At 38.3% G+C, this 17409-nt stretch overlaps 1 protein-coding gene across 1 annotated transcript in view; it reads left to right on the top strand.

The window, feature by feature from the left end:
* LOC149289613 (zinc finger protein 407-like) overlaps positions 1 to 17409 on the top strand; it is a 223826-nt gene that overhangs the window by 149670 nt on the left and 56747 nt on the right. The window contains exon 7 of the mRNA XM_089490423.1: positions 1515 to 1693. Within this exon, the coding sequence (XP_089346549.1) occupies positions 1515 to 1693 (179 nt within the window). The remainder of the gene's footprint in view (positions 1 to 1514; positions 1694 to 17409) is intronic.

The raw sequence follows: 17409 nt of genomic DNA, 5'->3' as shown, positions 1-17409 counted from the left end.
CTGTTTTTTTGTTTGTGGTTGGAGAGAGGGGAGGGGAGGGAAGTCTGCAATGTAAGATGCCCTGTAAAAGTAAATTAATGCACAGCTTTCCTTACAGGCACTGAAATGGTTAATTCCTATTTGCATATTAATTATGCTCTGTGACGTAGTTTTTTTTAATAAAATGTATCAGTTTGATAACTTTTGTTCCTCTGCCCATAAAGTGAATGGTTAGCTCTAATACCCAGTGTTATGGAAAGATGTGCCTACCTGGTGGCAAAGTGTCCCTGGAATTCTGGAATTCCATAGCAGATAAAACTCGGAAAATAACGGAAAATGCCCGAATGGAAGTTTGTTTTTGTTTTTTTTTAAGTTGGGGACCAAACTTTTAGAAGAAACCCTAAGTAAAGTTGCAGAATTATTTTCCTATATTTTGTCTGGGGTTTTTTATATTTAATTCATACCAAAAACAAAATATATAATATGTGTGGGTACACAAAAAATGGAAAAGGGGAATCATTGGTATCATGGCAAAAAAGATCTCTCTCTAGTCTATTCAAGAAATGGTTTGTTAATTTTGGGAAATATTGTGCCGCCCCCACAGCAGTAACACATCTTTCAGTTCATTCTAGTAGCTTAAGGTCCACAGAACCCCTGATATTTTTATTTTCCACATATTTGCACCTCTCTATTATAGGTTGGTGTTTTGTTTGAGATTTTTTAATGATATTATTAAAATATTTTAGTTCTACAGAGATTTTTTTCAGTATAGATATCTTTGGCTTTGGAATGGATAACTATAGGATTTCTTCTTTTGCTGTATGTAACATCTTGCATCCTGGTCTTCATTGTTTTCTTGGGAGGTTGCATATGCTAATACTTAATATGCAGCACCTGTTAGATTTATTGGACTGAAGAATGCTTAACATGTGTACTCTCTTTGAACCGTAACCAGATTTTCTGGCAACATTGCCGAGATGCTTGTTTAATCCTGTCTGACCCCAGCAAATTGGGTAACTGTCCCGGTAATGTGTGAGAGGGAGGGGAGAGATGACTAAGATACACCAGGCAAGCAAACGAATCTTAACGAAATTTCAGAGGTTTTGCCATTCGTTTTTGTTTCTTTTATTTGGAGCCCTTATTGTTATCAGAGATTGGTACATGAAATTGACAACATTTGTTAAAAAGGAAGTGCGTATGAATCTAAATGCACAAGTCTAGTTTACACATTATGCAAGGCCAGCTCACGCTTTCTAGAAGTTGGTGACTTGAAACTGCAACTCTGCTGCAGACTCCCATTTTAGTAAGTAAACCACTCAAAGTCTCACTTTTAAAATTGCTCCAGATGTTTATTTCCCAGGTGAGACTTTGAAGGATTTAATCACTAAAGCTAGGAATATGTATCACCTTGCTTGGATTTGAAGCTTAAAATGAAGTTTACGTTGTCCTAGATTCTATGCGAATTTAGTTCTTGGGTACTATGGACTGGTGAGCAAATGCTCACAGCACATTAACGTGCTATTCTGTTGTTTTAGATCAAATTGTGCTGAAAATGTCCGGAAACACATTTTGCACACCGGCAAGCACGAAGGAGTTAAAATGTACAACTGTCCAAAATGTGATTATGCAACTAATGCCCCGGTGGAATTTCGCAACCATCTCAAGGAGCAGCACTTGGACATTGAGAACCCTGACTTGGCATACCTTCACGCAGGTAAGATTTTAAAACCTATTACAAGGGAATAAATCTATATATACATGTGATAGGCGTTCATATCTCAGTGCAAGATTTCATGACTACTTCTCATTCATCAAGTGATCTGTGAAATAAACGCTGTCCTGTGTGGTTGAATAAAAAAAAAGTTTTTTGGTGTCCAAAGAAACACACTGTATTAATTGACTGAACCTGAATTGAGCATAATATAAGCCAGAAAAAAAGAAAGGTTTCTATGGTCAGTATATAACATTCTTATTCATCCCTCAAAATGTTTGAGATGTTCATGCTCACTCCTGTGTGATGGCGGTTAGGTAATGATTGTCGCTTACATTGACCACTAATCAAAATGTGGCTGGTAAACTGATGCTTTAGTCCAGGGGCGTCCAACATGCGGCCCTCGTGAGATCGGCAGCCAGGATCACAAGAGCCCTGCTGCTTACTTGTGGGAGGGTCTATTCTCTGCTCCAGTCCTGCTTCCTCTGTGGGGAGAACGAGGGAGGCCGCGCCCCCTGCTGAAATCTGTGAGCGGCATCGAGAGCTGTAGAGCAGATAAGGGGGTGGGGTAGGTTGTGTGAATGATTGATGCTGCCAGCAGTATGGGATCTGCACTTACAGCCACCCTGTACCAGCACATGTTGGCTGACTTGGGAGTGTGATAGGAGTGTGATTGCTAACAGCTAACAGCAATCACAGTCCCATCATGCCTAGGTTCCAGCATTTACTGGTTGCCTGGGTATAAAAAGAGTGTGTTTGCTGTTAGCAATCACACTCCTATCATGCCAAGTCAGCCAGTACATGCTGAAACCTGGCTAGCTGCCCCCCTTGTGTATTGATGCTGCCAGCAGTATGGGGTCTGCACTTACAGCCACCCTATACCAGCATGTATTGGCTGACTTTGGATGATAGGAGTGTGATTGTTAACAGCAATCTGCTAACAGCAATCACAGTCCCATCATGCCTAGGTTCCAGCATTCACTGGTTGCCTGGGTATAAAAAGAGTGTGTTTGCTGTTAGCAATCACACTCCTATCATGCCAAGTCATATTGTTGATTTTTTTTGTCCAATTGTGGTGTATTACTTTTAATAAAAGTGTGGTTACACACTAAAATTGGACAAAAAATACAATGCCCAGCCAACCAGTACATGCTGGAACCTGAGATTGCTGTTAACAATCATAATATATAATTTTTTTGTATAATTTTGGTGTGTGACTTACTTTTATAAAAAATGTGGGGGGGGGGTCACTTTCAGTTTCGGCTAAGTGAACCCTGAATTTTCGGTTTTGGTCCAGAATTTTCATTTTAGTGCATCCCTAAAATAAATAGAACTATTTTATTTTTACTTATCCAGAATCCTGAATTTGTAGGCCCAGAAATCCCAGAAATCAGTGAGAGGAAAAGTAAAGGTTTTGTGTCATTTACTTTATTTTAATCTGCATATCTTATTAAAGGCCATATTTTCTCTCAGTGAAAAATGAGTGCAGCCCTCGCACGTATACAATTCTGATGAAGTGGCCCACTGCAGAAAAAACTTGTACACCCCTGTTTTAGTCAATGACCACTGGATACAATATAAACTATCTATGCCACATAGATCGGTATTAATTGCAAACCAGCTGTCATACATGAACTATATTGTTACTTTTGAATGGACTTGGCAACATGCATTTCAGGTTTACTGATCCTAACACAATACAAACAAATTATATCAAACAAAATAAGTTATGGCTTTTCATGCAGGCCATAGAATGTATTTAAAGTAGTGTGGAACATTTCTAGGCCACTAACATTAATTTCTTGGTGATCTTCGCCAATGTATATATCCAAACATGTTTTTTATATGTACATGTATAGGTATATAGAATCTCATGGATGTACCTTCATGGATGTGTGCATTTTACACATTGTACCAAATGCCACAACAATTCAAGTGTCGAATCAGGACACTGGTGTTAGGGGTATGGCTAGGGGAGGAGTAGTAGATGGAAGGGGTGGGGTTGAAGCTGGGAGTCCCTTAACCATGCTTAGGTTGCCACTGATTTTATGACTCCCTGGGCTTTTAAGGGGAGATAAGAGGATCTCCCCAGCATGCCTACGATCCCTACTGCCCACAAAAGTGGAACAATTGGGCATCTAAATGGTTACATGGTTTACCCCTTTTTTAAACTGTTTTTATCACAAGAATGATCAAAACGTGTAGAAAACCTTTGAGAAATGCAGACGTGCAAAAGAAAAAAACGAAAAGTTTCAAAATTCCTTAAATTACCTACTTGTTCTATAATTGAAATTTTGGTAACATCTTGAGTTTGATCTGTGGGGTTTTAATGGGGTGTTTTCTATGTCCTACTGCAATTCTTTGAAACATCAAATAAAGGGTTAAAGTTGTAAACTGTGATTCAGTGATATCACCAAAGAGCAACCAGAGATTGTATCACAGCAGCTATTTCAAAATTAATAAACCCAATCCTAAAGGTTCACATTGTTAATCCACATACAATTGTGATCTTAATCTGGTCTGATAGCAACATATATCATAATATAATATTTAAAGGAAAAAAGTTGGTATTATCTTGTTTTATCATTGTATCAAGCCTCAACTTATCGAATTTAAAGTTTATAAAGTGCAATGTTATGTTAAAGGTGACTTGAATACAAGTTCATCTTTAAGGTTGACTCTGCAAGGGGCTCTTAAAAATTGCAGAATATATGAACGTGGCATGGTTGTTGGTACCAAACAGGCTGGCCTGAGTATTTCAGAAACTGCTGATCTACTGGGATTTTCACGCCATCTCTAGGGTTTATAGAGAATGGTCTGAATAACATCAGACCAGTGAGCGGCAGTTGTGTGGACCAAAATGCCTTGTTGATGTCAGAGGTCAAAGGAGAATGGGCAGACTGGTTCGAGATGACAGAAAGGCAACAGTTACTGAAATAACCACCAAGGTATGCAGAATACCATCTCTGAATGGACAACAAACCTTGAAGCAGATGGGCTACAGCAGCAGAAGACCACACCGGTTGCCACTCCTATCAGCTAAGAACAGGAAGCTGAGGCTACAATTCGCACAGGCTCACTGGACAATGGAAGACTGGAAGAACATCGCGTGGTCAGATGAGTCTCGATTCCAGCTGCGACATTCAGAAGGCAGGGTCAGAATTTGGCGTAAAAGACATGAAAGCATGCATCCATTCTGCCTTGTATCAACGGTTCAGGCTGGTGGTGGTGTAATGGTGGGGGGGACATTTTCTTGGCACACTTTGGGCCAATTTGTACCAATTGAATGTTTCCAGCACCTCATAGAAAGTATGCCACAAAGATTGAAGGTAGTTCGTAAAGCCAAAGGGGGTCCAACCCCTTTCATGACATTACATTATATATATATATATATATATATATGTATATATAAATGTATGTGTGTGTGTAATATGTAGTTGGTCCCCCAAGTGGAAGTTTCTGCCCATTCATCCACTAGAGCATATGTGAGTTAAGGCAACAATGTTGGACGGAAAGACCTGGCTTGCAATCTCCGTTCCAGTTCATCAAAAAGGTGTTTGATGGGCTTGAGGTCAGGGCTCTGTGCGGGCCAGTCAACACCTTATCATCCAACCATGTCTTTATGGACCTTGGCTTGTGCACTGGGGTGCAGTCATGCTGGAATAAAAAAGGGCCTTTCCCAAACTGTTCCAACAAAGCTGGAAGTACCTGACCTTACAAACGCTCTACTAGATGAATGGGCAAACATTTCCCACAAAAACACTCCATAATATTGTCGATAGGCTTCCCAGAAGAGTGGAAACTGTTGAAGCTGCAATGGTCGGACCAACTACATATTAATGTCTATGTATTAAAAATGCAATGTCATAAAAGTCCCTGTGGGTGTAATGGTCATTTGTCCCAATACTTTTGACTGCAGAAGCAACCTTTGGTTAAAAGTATTATTATTATAAATAATAAAGCATTAATTCGGAATGAAAAGTAACCATTTATGAAATATTTCGAATATTGTACTTAACTGTCTGGATATCCTTCTGTATCTGTGCATGATAAATATGTGCAATTGTTAACAAGAAATGGTGATTTATACCAAGAATGTAGAGTGTGTTCTGATTGGAATAGTACCATGTCATTTAAAACATTAATATCCTAGAATAGTCCGTGAACACCTCTAGATATAAAACTTTTCAGACCGTACAATGAACCTGCAGTTTGTTAATGAGTGATGAAACTTGTAATTGAAAGCACCGATCTGAGTTGTTTTAGTCTGCATTAAAGTACGTTTCAAGGAGATTGGCTCTTTTCACAGCTGTTGGTGGCATGCCTTGACAGTATAAAGCACATCAAATTGACTGACAGTTTATCAGTCACATTCCTTTTGTCAAGAGATTCACGTATGTCGCATGGCATTCAATAAAATCCTATCCCGTTTGTGCGTATTGAAAGCCAGATTTCATTCAGGGTGCAGCGTTCAGAACACTTGTCTTGTAATTGAGAATCTAATATAAATTTCTTAAACCAGATGAATCAGTCAATCAAAGAAGCACATTTTGTATTAAAAACAGCTGCATTATTGTTTGAATAGTCGTTTTACTAATAATTAGAGTCTAATCCTGTCATATTTTGTCAGTTACATCTCCTAAGTGGAAGAGCTGATGTAAAAGGAGATGGGGGAGCTTGGCTGAAAATAGGTAAATACGGTATCTTGTGCTAATAGGACTCCTTTTATGTATCAAGAAATATTAACAGTTTGGACATATTGTATTATGAAAATCATCACTGGAACTTAGGATTTGCTATTTAACCCCTTAAGGACCGGGCTCATTTTTCGTTTTGTACCCTGTGGGACCGAGGCTGTTTTGACACTTTTGTGGTGCTTGTGTTCAGCTGTAATTTTCTCCTCACCCATTTAGTGTACCCACATAAGTTATATATTGTTTTTTTCAGGACAAGATGGGCTTTCTTCAGATACCATTATTTTGATCGTATCATCTTATTTACTATAAAAAAAATTAAAAAAACATGGTGAAAATTTGAAAAAAAAACACATTTTATGACTTTTATTTGAAAAATCTTTTACTCACCTAAAAAAGCAAGTAAAAAAACTAGCTAAATAGATTCTACTACTTGTCCTGAGTTTAGAAATACCCAATGTTTTTATGTTTTTTTGCTGTTTTTTGTAAGTTATAGGGCAATAAGTACAAGCAGCGTTTTATGATTTCCAAATCTTTTTTAACAAATCTGGTCAGTCTGCCTCCATCTCCTCTTTGGAACATCTTTGAAGCCGGTTAACTCAATTTAACCCATTCAAACCATATATTTTTGAAAACTAGACACCCCAGGGTATTCCAAATGCTGTTATTTTAACCCTTTCCATGCACCAATTATACAACTACACTTTGTCAAACTTTGTAATAGTCATTTTTTTTATTTTTTTTTCCACACAAATTGTACTTTAGTTATAGATATACAGGTGCTGGTATATGTCACTGTCAAACAACACCCCAATATGTGTTCAGCAACATCTCCTGAGTACAGCGATACTCCACATGCATGGGTTTGTCAGATTGTTTGGCTGGTAAAAGGCTACTTTTGGGGCATGCGTAATTCAGGTGGTCATTTGGTCATTGTGCCTCCCTCTCCTCTTTGGAATATCTTTGAAGCCGGTTAACTCAATTTAACCCATTCAAACCATATATTTTTGAAAACTAGACACCCCAGGGTATTCCAAATTCTGTTATTTTAACCCTTTCCATGCACCAATTATAGAACTACACTTTGTCAAACTTTGTAATAGTAATTTTTTTTATTTTTTTTTCCACACAAATTGTACTTTAGTTATAGATATACAGGTCCTGGTATATGCCACTGTCAAACAACACGCCAATGTGTGTTCAGGAACATCTCCTGAGTGCAGTGATACCCGACATGCATGGGTTTGTCGGGTTGTTTCAGATTTAAAATGCCACATTTGGGAAGTGCGCTTTTTTTCTCCATTTTGGTCAGTCTGTACCTATGCCCTATCTTTGAGCTAGGCCACTCCAATTTACCCCATCAGCCATTTTTTTTATATATTAGACACCCCTTGGGTATTTGAAGTGCTTTTATTTTAACTCTTTGTTGAGATTTTTGAGAAATTTTAGCACTTGCTCAAAATAATAAACTTTATTTTTTAATTTTATTTTATTTTTTTAATACTTTTTTTATATTTTTTTTTACACATTTTGCTGGTACTGGATGGTTCATCTAGTGACATCACTGCATAATAATTTTTAAATGTTAGCACATTTTTTTTTATTTTTTTTTCCATTTTTTTTTTTTTTTTTTTTTTTTTGAATATTTTACTAATCACATAGTGATTAGAAAGCTGGGCTCCATTGACTTGCATGGTTGAATGCAGTACCTGTATTCAACCAGCAAGTGGAGCCAGTTCTCTAGAGGGTCTGGAGACCCTCTAGCGAACTTTTTCGTCTTTATTGTTTTATTTCCCGGGCCGCCGCCATCTTGCTTGATGGCGAAGATCACCGGCAGCGGCGGCTGTGACCGCTCTCCGGAGCGGTCACAGCCCACCCAGAGGTAAGTGTTTGGTGTCGCTGGATGCCTCCTGATCGAGGCATTCCAGCGACACCATTTAAGTTTAGGAGGCGATCGTTGATCGCCTCCTAAACGCTTTTAAAACAATGTATGGCGGCTGTTGAAGCCCCGGGGAGGGGCCAGACATGGCCCCCGATGCCGATCTCGGCCTTGCTGAATGCCTCGACATCGAGGCATTGCAGCAAGGCCGTTTAAGCGAAGAAAGTGATCCTTGATCACTTTCTAAGCTTATTTAATTTTTTGACGGTTCAGGACCGTCAAAGGTCATTTAGTGACCTTCTTGTTATGACGGTCCTGAACCGGCAAAGGTCGCGAAGGGGTTAAAAGAATATAAAACAATAAATAATAATTTACAGAATCACAAACATGCAAAGTATATATTGAACGTAATAAAGAAATGATGAATTAAAAAATAAGAAAAAAGACTATCTTCAAAGGGTCTGTTCCCAAATGGAAGGTTCTTGTCAGTCTCGCCTGGTGGATGTTTTCCGTTGTCCACAGGTAATATCATGTAGCCCGTGGAGAATTTTAAAAGCACAAAGGAAGTGCAATGGTGTATGACAAAATTGTAAACTGTAAAGCCAAGAAGTCACATGAAGGTATGTCTGTATCAAAGCTTGCTGTCAGTGACAGTATAGGTTCAGGTTTACCCTGAGTGCTGGGAATTCGGATACCACTCTCAAACATTACTCAAAATCTGTATAAGGCTAGGTTTCCACTTGGTTTTTTTTTTTGCTAAAAACGCCAATTCAGCCACATGCCATTTTTTTTGTGAAAAAACGCTGCAGCCAGATATTAGCTGTTCTTCAATAGGAAATCGCAGAATGCCATATCCACTTGGCGTTTTTCTGTTTGGCGTTTTTTCAGTCCTCTTTGTCGTTTTTCTGCTTTTTTGGGCTCTGTGGCAGTTTTTCAAAATCGCAGCATGTTGACACTGGCGTTTTTTGCAAGGAAATCTTGGCGTTTTTCTCCAATAGAAGTCTATGGGAGAGAAAAAACGCCATGAAAAAGCTATGTGGGTTTTTTGCCTTGGCGTTTTTTATGGGGTTTTTTCCACAGTTACAATGCAGAGGATGGACCCGGTATCTGTGTGTCCTACGAGAAATAGGCTGGAAACAAACAGTTTCACACAAAACAAAGTTCATATTGAATTTTACATCATTGGGAACAATCATGCCATTACAAACAAACATACCCGACGCATCAACTGGATCCTGCGTGCCAAAAGCAACAGCAAACAATTTGCACCATCATTTGGGGCCAATCTTCCTAGAGGAGCAGACATTCGGAATAAAGCATGACTTACAAACCACAGAAAAGAGACAAAAGGGTCCGCCGGGGAGTGTTTAAGTAGAACTCTAACAAGTAAATGACATCAGGAGAGGCCATTTATCCTAATCCCTTTTAGCTGGGTGAAACTTCTAACTTGTAAAGGCTGGAAAAACTGCCTAAGGTCAAAAAAAGCAATTTCCACAGAAAGGCTAAAACGCCAGAAAAAAACTCCAGAAAAAACTCCAGAAAAAAAACCCAAAACGCAGGTAAATGCAGTGGCAGTTTTCTTGGCGTTTTTCATCAAGAAAATAACGCAGGACAAAAACCCAAGTGGAAGCCTAGCCTAAGAAGGTTCTTTTGGTCATACAAGAATGTTGTAAATTGTGAGGCTGCATCTCGTGATATCTAGTATAGAAAATGCAAGACATTTTAAGATATAGGCCTGTGCTAAAACTCTGAACAGCAGGGAAATCTGTCCCCCCAATATTTAGCAGCTTGATTGGATCCCTCGAAATCCTGGTCATTCACTGCTCGGTTGCTAGTGCAACGTGATCATTGAAGATTGAAGGTTTAGCTGCTCCTCAGAGATGCCCTCAAGTGAACAGTTTTAAATACCTTTAGTTGGTATCTAATACATGGGATTTTATTGGTATTCTTGTGCGTGTGTGGCAAAAAATCCTTCAGAAATTAGTGGGCTAGTTTGAATAGCCTAAAATATGTCAAAGAAGCAGGGACTTATGGGAGTTTCTAGAGTTCTGATTCATATGAAAGCATGGCAGTCTAGTCTACCCTGAGTGTTTAATTGGTCCTTGGTCCTGTCCTATATAGCATTATGCCTATCCCATGCTTGCTAAATTCCCTCATAGTATTAACCCCTCCCATCTACTTTCATCTAAGCATCTGGCCCTCCAGTTCTAGACTATGGTATCATAACATCTCTGCCCCTTTGGCAATCCCTGAAGTGCATGTTATAGAATCTAGATCATTACTAACTATCAATAACCATCAATTAACATCATTAATTATCAAAAATGAGAACCTTTTTTTCAAAATCAAGTCATAGTGATCAAAAACATATTTGATCACCAAGATTAATTTTGAGGGGAAAAAAGGCTCCCATTTTGATAATTAATGATGGATATATTACAAATATAACTTATACTTTATGAAAAAGGAGCTTGATTCTGAGGCAGAAATATATGACAAGTCATTGAATATCAATCATACTGTAGACGCATTAGAAAGAATAATGAAATATCGGTCCAGATTAATTAACTTCAATAAAATATGTAACTGTTTTTTCTCCTATTTTTTTCCATTGCAGTCTATTATGTCTTGTAGGGTACTTGAAACCTATTATATATTATGCTAGATATTTTGCCTGCATTTTGCCATGAAAGAACTAAATTAACCAGTTTTTAATGTAAACATGATAGTAAAATGTAAAATGTCCAGCACCTTAAAATATACAAGAAAATCTTGTTGCTAAGCCACAATGTTTAATGTATTGTTTAATCATCTCTGCATCTCCATAATTCTTCTACCTGAGTACAGAGAATGCCAATACATTTTGTGCATGGGTTTGAAATGTGCAATTCAATACATTATAATAACATGGTGGTTTGTGTATAATGTTGTACAGCAAGTTATTCATTGATGTCTGTAATGCCTGGGGGTACTTTATCTAGAAATAACTATGCTTGCAAGCACCGTGCCTGCATAATAACCACCTGTTAGTCTGTGTGATTCCCTGTACAGCTTTCTAAGCCTTTTGCTTCCACGTTCATTGCTGTTGAACCGCATCCTTCCATAATTTAGTGGACTATACCTTCCATGATACACTACTCTAGTGTCTTACTGTATATATTTAATTCTCAAAACAACATTATATACATCCACCCATTCCTGGATTGGTTCAGTACCCACGCAAACTTTCTGGGTTTGACCTGGAATCTCTGGGTGAAGCCATGCTTCTCAGGGATGGTCTCCTACCCAAAAAGCTAAAAGAGTCCTACCCAAAAAGAATGATTCCTGCAGTAAAATCTCTCTCTCTCTCCTCTCTCTCTCTCCTCTCTCTCTCTCCTCTCTCTCTCCTCTCTCTCTCCTCTCTCTCTCTCTCTCTCTCCTCTCTCTCTCTCTCTCTCTCATGTTAATTGTTAATTCATGTAAACTATTTTTTGAAATAAAAGCTATGATTGAGAAAAATATTTTTTTTGTTTTTATTTCCTTGTATTTTCCAACCTGTCCCCCAGTTACGCACATCTGCCCCCAGGCTTGCCACACCAATATCGCACTGTGGCCCATGATATGCCTTTTAACCCTCTATATGCCACTGTGCCCCATGGTATGCCTTTTGACCCCCTATATGCCACTCTGCCCCATAATATGCCTTTTAACCCCCTAAATGCCAGAGTGGCATATAGGGGTATAAGGCATTCCAGAAATGCCCTATGCCCCCATTTAACACACACACACACACACACCGGTGCTTCCAATTTCCTGCTGTATTGCAGGGGCAGCGGGTTGACGTCTCCTTCTGCTGCAGCCGGAAGGAGGTGGAGTTGGCAGCGGGGGTTTGTCTGAGTCCGTCGCGGATACCTTCCCCGGCTGTCAGAGATCAGAGTTCCCCGGTGCGGGGAAGGTATCCGCGACGGACGCAGACAACCCCCGCTGCTAGCCACACCTCCTTCCGGCTGCAGCGGACGTTGTCTACGCGGATCGCGTAGACGTCAACCCGCTGCCCCGGCAATACAGCAGGAAGCACCGGTAAGTGTGTGTGTGTGGGGGGGAGACAGGAGGATCCAGGTCCCCTGCAGCGGTGCGGGGGATCTGGATCTTAGTCTCATAATCAGACCTCTATTTGAGGTCTGATTAGAAGACGACCCCGATTAGAAGACGAGGGGTATTTTTCAGAGCATTTGCTCTGAAAAAACCTCGTCTTATAATCGAGCAAATACGGTATATATAATATGCTATACATTTAAACTGGAGTATTTTACAGATTTTTGTAAAGCGAAAACAATGTGAAAAAAAAATATTCCTCCAAGATTGAATGACATATTTGTCTTTGGCTACGCTTAAAAATATAATTAGTACCCCAATTAAAGCAAACTTACAACTGACCTCTTTTTTGTTTTATTTTGTATCTTGTTGCAAACTGTCTGTAATTATTAAGCTACTTCTGTTCAACTTTGACTTCAAACAATCATAGATGACTCAGATACGTCTTGGCTTGGGTTGTCCTCTGTCAGCACCCTAGAGTTGCCGCTTCCTGTGACTGAACTGTGAGTTTAATTGGCTAGTGAGTGAAATGTGTTTGCTTTCTTCCTTCTCTATGATAAAGAAACAGATTAAGCAGAATTTGAATCTGTGCTCTTTAATGACTGCATTAAGTCACTTTGTCACTGCATCTATGTATCTTTTTATTTATACAGGCCCAGCTGTATTTTAACAAGTTACAATGAAGATATATCACAGTGCATAATGCCTCAGGCATGATCTAAAACAAGTATTACCCTGTTGTCTGTCTTTTCAATAACTAGCATAATGCATTGTGGAACTGCATGATATAGCCCGTCATATACCACCGACTAACTAGGCCTATTATACTGTAATGGAGGCCAGATTTCAGCTTATCATGGAGCGGGCAGATTTCTTGCATCTTTGCTGTCCTGAAACAGTTAATACCACTTATTTAATAAGCTGGAAAAAATGCATTCCTTCAGTAACTTTTTACTTTATTTTTCAATTGAATTGCTCATTAATCCAGCATTCTTCTGATTGATTATACTTTATTGTTTTAAGCTCCTTTCTGACTTGTATAAATTATGGGCATATTCTGACTTTGCATTTTTATTTCGCTTTGATGTCCTTTTATACTCTTGTTTTCCATTTCCATTCTTCTTTTTATCACTTTTCACTGCCCACAACATTACGGTGGCAGCATTCCAGTGCCTGTATTTTAGGGCCAGAGGATAAAATCTAGCACACAAAGCTGCCTTGGCTCCCAGCAACATCTGTTGATAAGAACAGTAGACTGTCCCACTGATCTTATTTTCACGTTTGTTTTCTATTAAGATAAAACTGAATTACAGTATTGCCAGTATTATACCTTTTAACATACAGGATTTCTCTTAAATTCAAGCCATTTGGTTTGGAACAACCAATGTTCTCAAACACAGCCATCAAAAATCCCTTTCATGTCCATTGTGGTTTGGACTAAAAATTGCATGTCTGTGCATTGTCATTGAACCCCCACCACTAACCTAGTGTCAAACAGGATTTAGCCCCAAATGACACAGAAATCTACCTGATTATGGCTGTAATTTAACAGCAGCCTAGTAGCAAAGCCATACTTAGATGAAGAAGAATATTTCTATGTTGCACAGCAGAAGAAAGATAGACGGGCATTCCAAAGAGTGATCTGTGCCAACCTAGCACACACTGGGGCATTCTAGTTAGAATAAATACATGAATTATTTATTAACACATTAATTCTTGGTTACTAACCAAGGATTAGTGACAACACGGCATCTTGAGGTCAAATCAACAAAGGTGTATCAGGACAGAAGTCCGATGACCAACATTCTACCATAAAGCTGTCTGTACCCCATGTAGAGTTGCACAAACATGTTAGCACTGCTGGCCTATATTCATCAGTTCCGACAGGAATGTCACTTTACACTCAGGGCAGTCCATTCATGATTAATGTGTTATGTTTCAAGTTATACATCATCACAAAACTGAGCAGCGTACCATATGCTTCTGGATCCTGGTGTAAGCAACCAAACTTGGACTGTATTAGACCTCAGACCTCCATATAATAACACCATGCAGCATTTAAGGCTGGAACTCTTGGACTGACCTTTACACTTATGATGTCAGCCTCAAATAGCAGAAGCTTGTAACTGTCCAAACTCAACCATTAAAACCCGATTGATCATTCAGCTTCTTCTGTCCAGACTGTGAACAAAAAAAAAAACCTTGTCCAACTTGCCTCTACTCTGCTCACAAACATTTAACATATATATATATATGGAATATATTGTAATTTCCAATCCTAAATCTTCAATACTTTTCTTAGAGTGCAATAAATACAATAGCGCTATAGAAAGCAATAAATAATACAATCTTTAAAGGTGTGTTTTAGGAAATTAAATTAGGCAGATCGTTTACCTATATCTTTTTGATTCGTATTGAAAAAATTGTTTAGACATTATTTCCCTATTTAAGCATTTGAAATATTTTATGTGGTAAGTTGCCAGTTATTGTAACTATATAGTTCCTCTTAGAGACTTTCCCTAAAGAAGTCCCTTAATGTGTTCAGACATATTATAAAAGCCACTGGTTTTGAAGGTTATTTGTATGAATGCAGAACAAATCCGGTAACCTTGACATTCTGGCTCAAACCTTAACATAGTTCTAATATATTGCAGAATGGAAAATTGATGTACTTCATCAATACTTGATCCAACCATTGCAAGGGTGTTTTGTAGTTTTGGTGCAGACTAGACCCCCAAACTAACCGTATGACATTAACACATGAAGTTCTTCACCAGGCGTAGAAATAGCGTTTCCTTCTTATGCGTAGAAATATATTGAAGGGACTCTATTTAATTGGCGGTGAGGTGGATATATAACCTTGGTTTGTTTGTTTTTTTTACCCCCAACCTTGTGTGCAGAAAGACAGGCAGATTGTTGGGTGCCTTTTTCTACATTATAATTATTTATTACATTTTTAATACCATTTAATATCCGGGGTTTTTCTTCCAATTTGCATGCAGCTTGGATAATTCAAAGTCACTTTGTATGTTAGTGACCTGTAATTCATCTGACCATTTAAGTTCTTAGTAAATAGACATGATAAACAATAGAAAAGTGACATTTTTTTATTTAATGCAGCTTTAAAGTAATCTTACAATAGATTCTACACTCACAAAATGTCATCTTCTGTACCATTATATCTTAACACATACTAATTTTATTGTCAATTCCGTATATTTCAATAATCTCTACGTTATAAGCTTGTTTGAGCAGGGCTCTTCTCACCTGTTTCTGTTAGTCAAATTGTTATGTTTTATACTACTTGTTATTTCCTGCCTACCCATTGTACAGCGCTACGGAATATGATGGTGCTGTTTAGAACAGGTGCTAAAGAAAGATATAGCAGTTAACACAATTAAATGAAGGTTAGATTCAGGACATTGAAAAGATAAACTAGAAAATACAATGAGATGCACGCTAAACACAGAAGAATGAAGTCGGGTACCTGATGATACATTAAAAAATAGTTTAACCCTTTTACAAAACCAACTTAAATTCAACTTTTTCTATGTCAGCCTTCTGTCAGACCGCGGTATTAAAGATGTAAGTTTTCCTTTATACCAGGCTCTTACTACATCTGTATACATCAAAGACAAAAGTATCTGAAAATGGTTTATTGTCTCTATATGTACAGTTCCAAAAAGCAGTTCCTCTCTGCAAAGCTGGAGTGTAATATCATTTTTAAATATAAAATATTTATTACAACTTTAAATATTTCACCTTTCCATCTGAAAGATTTCTCATGAAAATAATATTAAATTCTTGCAAATTACAGTCACTTTGCCATTGTGCATTTAAAATTCAGTAAGTGTAAAAAAAATTATGTATGCTCTGGCTTAGCAATGCTCACTGAAACACAGTGGGGTTTATTCACTGGGTGAGTTGCGGCAACTTGTCACCTTAACGTGACGTTAAACTTTATTTTTAACCCTTAAGAAAACAGTTCAGGATACTTTACTAATATGAAAAGTAAGGTTTACACACTTTTTATCTTAAACATTTGAGGACAAAATAATCACATATGATAACATATACATATATTACTATAACTATATTACTGGTGCCTCCTCTCTCCCTCCGACAGTGCCCATATGCACAGTCAGATCCCAGCTTCAGACATGAGTGTTATGGACACTACTGAGAGAGATGGAGCAGGAGATGGTTGGCAGGAGGATAAGTTTTGGCCATACCCCGCTTTTAGGACATTCACTTTAAGAACACTCGCGAGTAAGGACATTGTTACACCATGACCATCCCCTTGCTTTTGTAAGCTTCCTTTGCAAAAAGTTAAAAGATAAATTGCTTATATGCATATCTCTCTTAGACACTACTGATTTCTTATTTTCAGAATTAACAATAACAAAAGTTATGGTGGGTAAAGGTGACGGAAAACCCTTACACTTAAAATTAAGGGGGTAGTAGAAGCATTATTAAACACTCATCTACAGACACCAGACAAGCCAGAAGGCGTGTTTTTTCCCTCAGAAATCTCATGGTGCTGCTGCAACCACAAGGGATTATGGGTAGGTACATGCAAATAAGGTCAACAATAATCACCTTTTGCCTCTATATCATCTTTATACATGGATCCCTTGAACGTAAATGCCCAGAATATATCCCTATTGAGTCCCAGTTATTGACATTGACAGAGAATCCTCTTCAACCAGGACTGCATGCTGGTGACTCATAACCTAACATCTATACTGGAGACATCTGTAGTGATGTGTTTTCACGTTGTGGCATATTGGGGTAAATGATACCTTTGTGGGATACTGGGGTATATACACAAAAGGAGAGTTGACAAGAAAGGCTGCTAGAGACTTGTATTTCATTCCCTTCGCTATACAAAAGAATACCAGGTGCTTTGATTTCCTCTAATACATTTGTTACTAGTGCAGAAATTATGGCCCAAAGCTTATGAGCTTTCAGAGCACCTCAAGTCTCATAAAGAGTGCCTTAAGGCTCAACATAGTTTAACAGCATGACCCGTGTGGTAATTTTATTGGAAGAATAAATGACTATAAATTTAA

This window comes from Sceloporus occidentalis, unplaced genomic scaffold, assembly GCF_023333645.1.
Source record: "Sceloporus occidentalis isolate IW3139 unplaced genomic scaffold, rSceOcc1.0.p SCAF_44, whole genome shotgun sequence".
NCBI lineage: Eukaryota > Metazoa > Chordata > Lepidosauria > Squamata > Phrynosomatidae > Sceloporus > Sceloporus occidentalis.
This window is presented reverse-complemented; position numbering and strand designations above follow the sequence as displayed.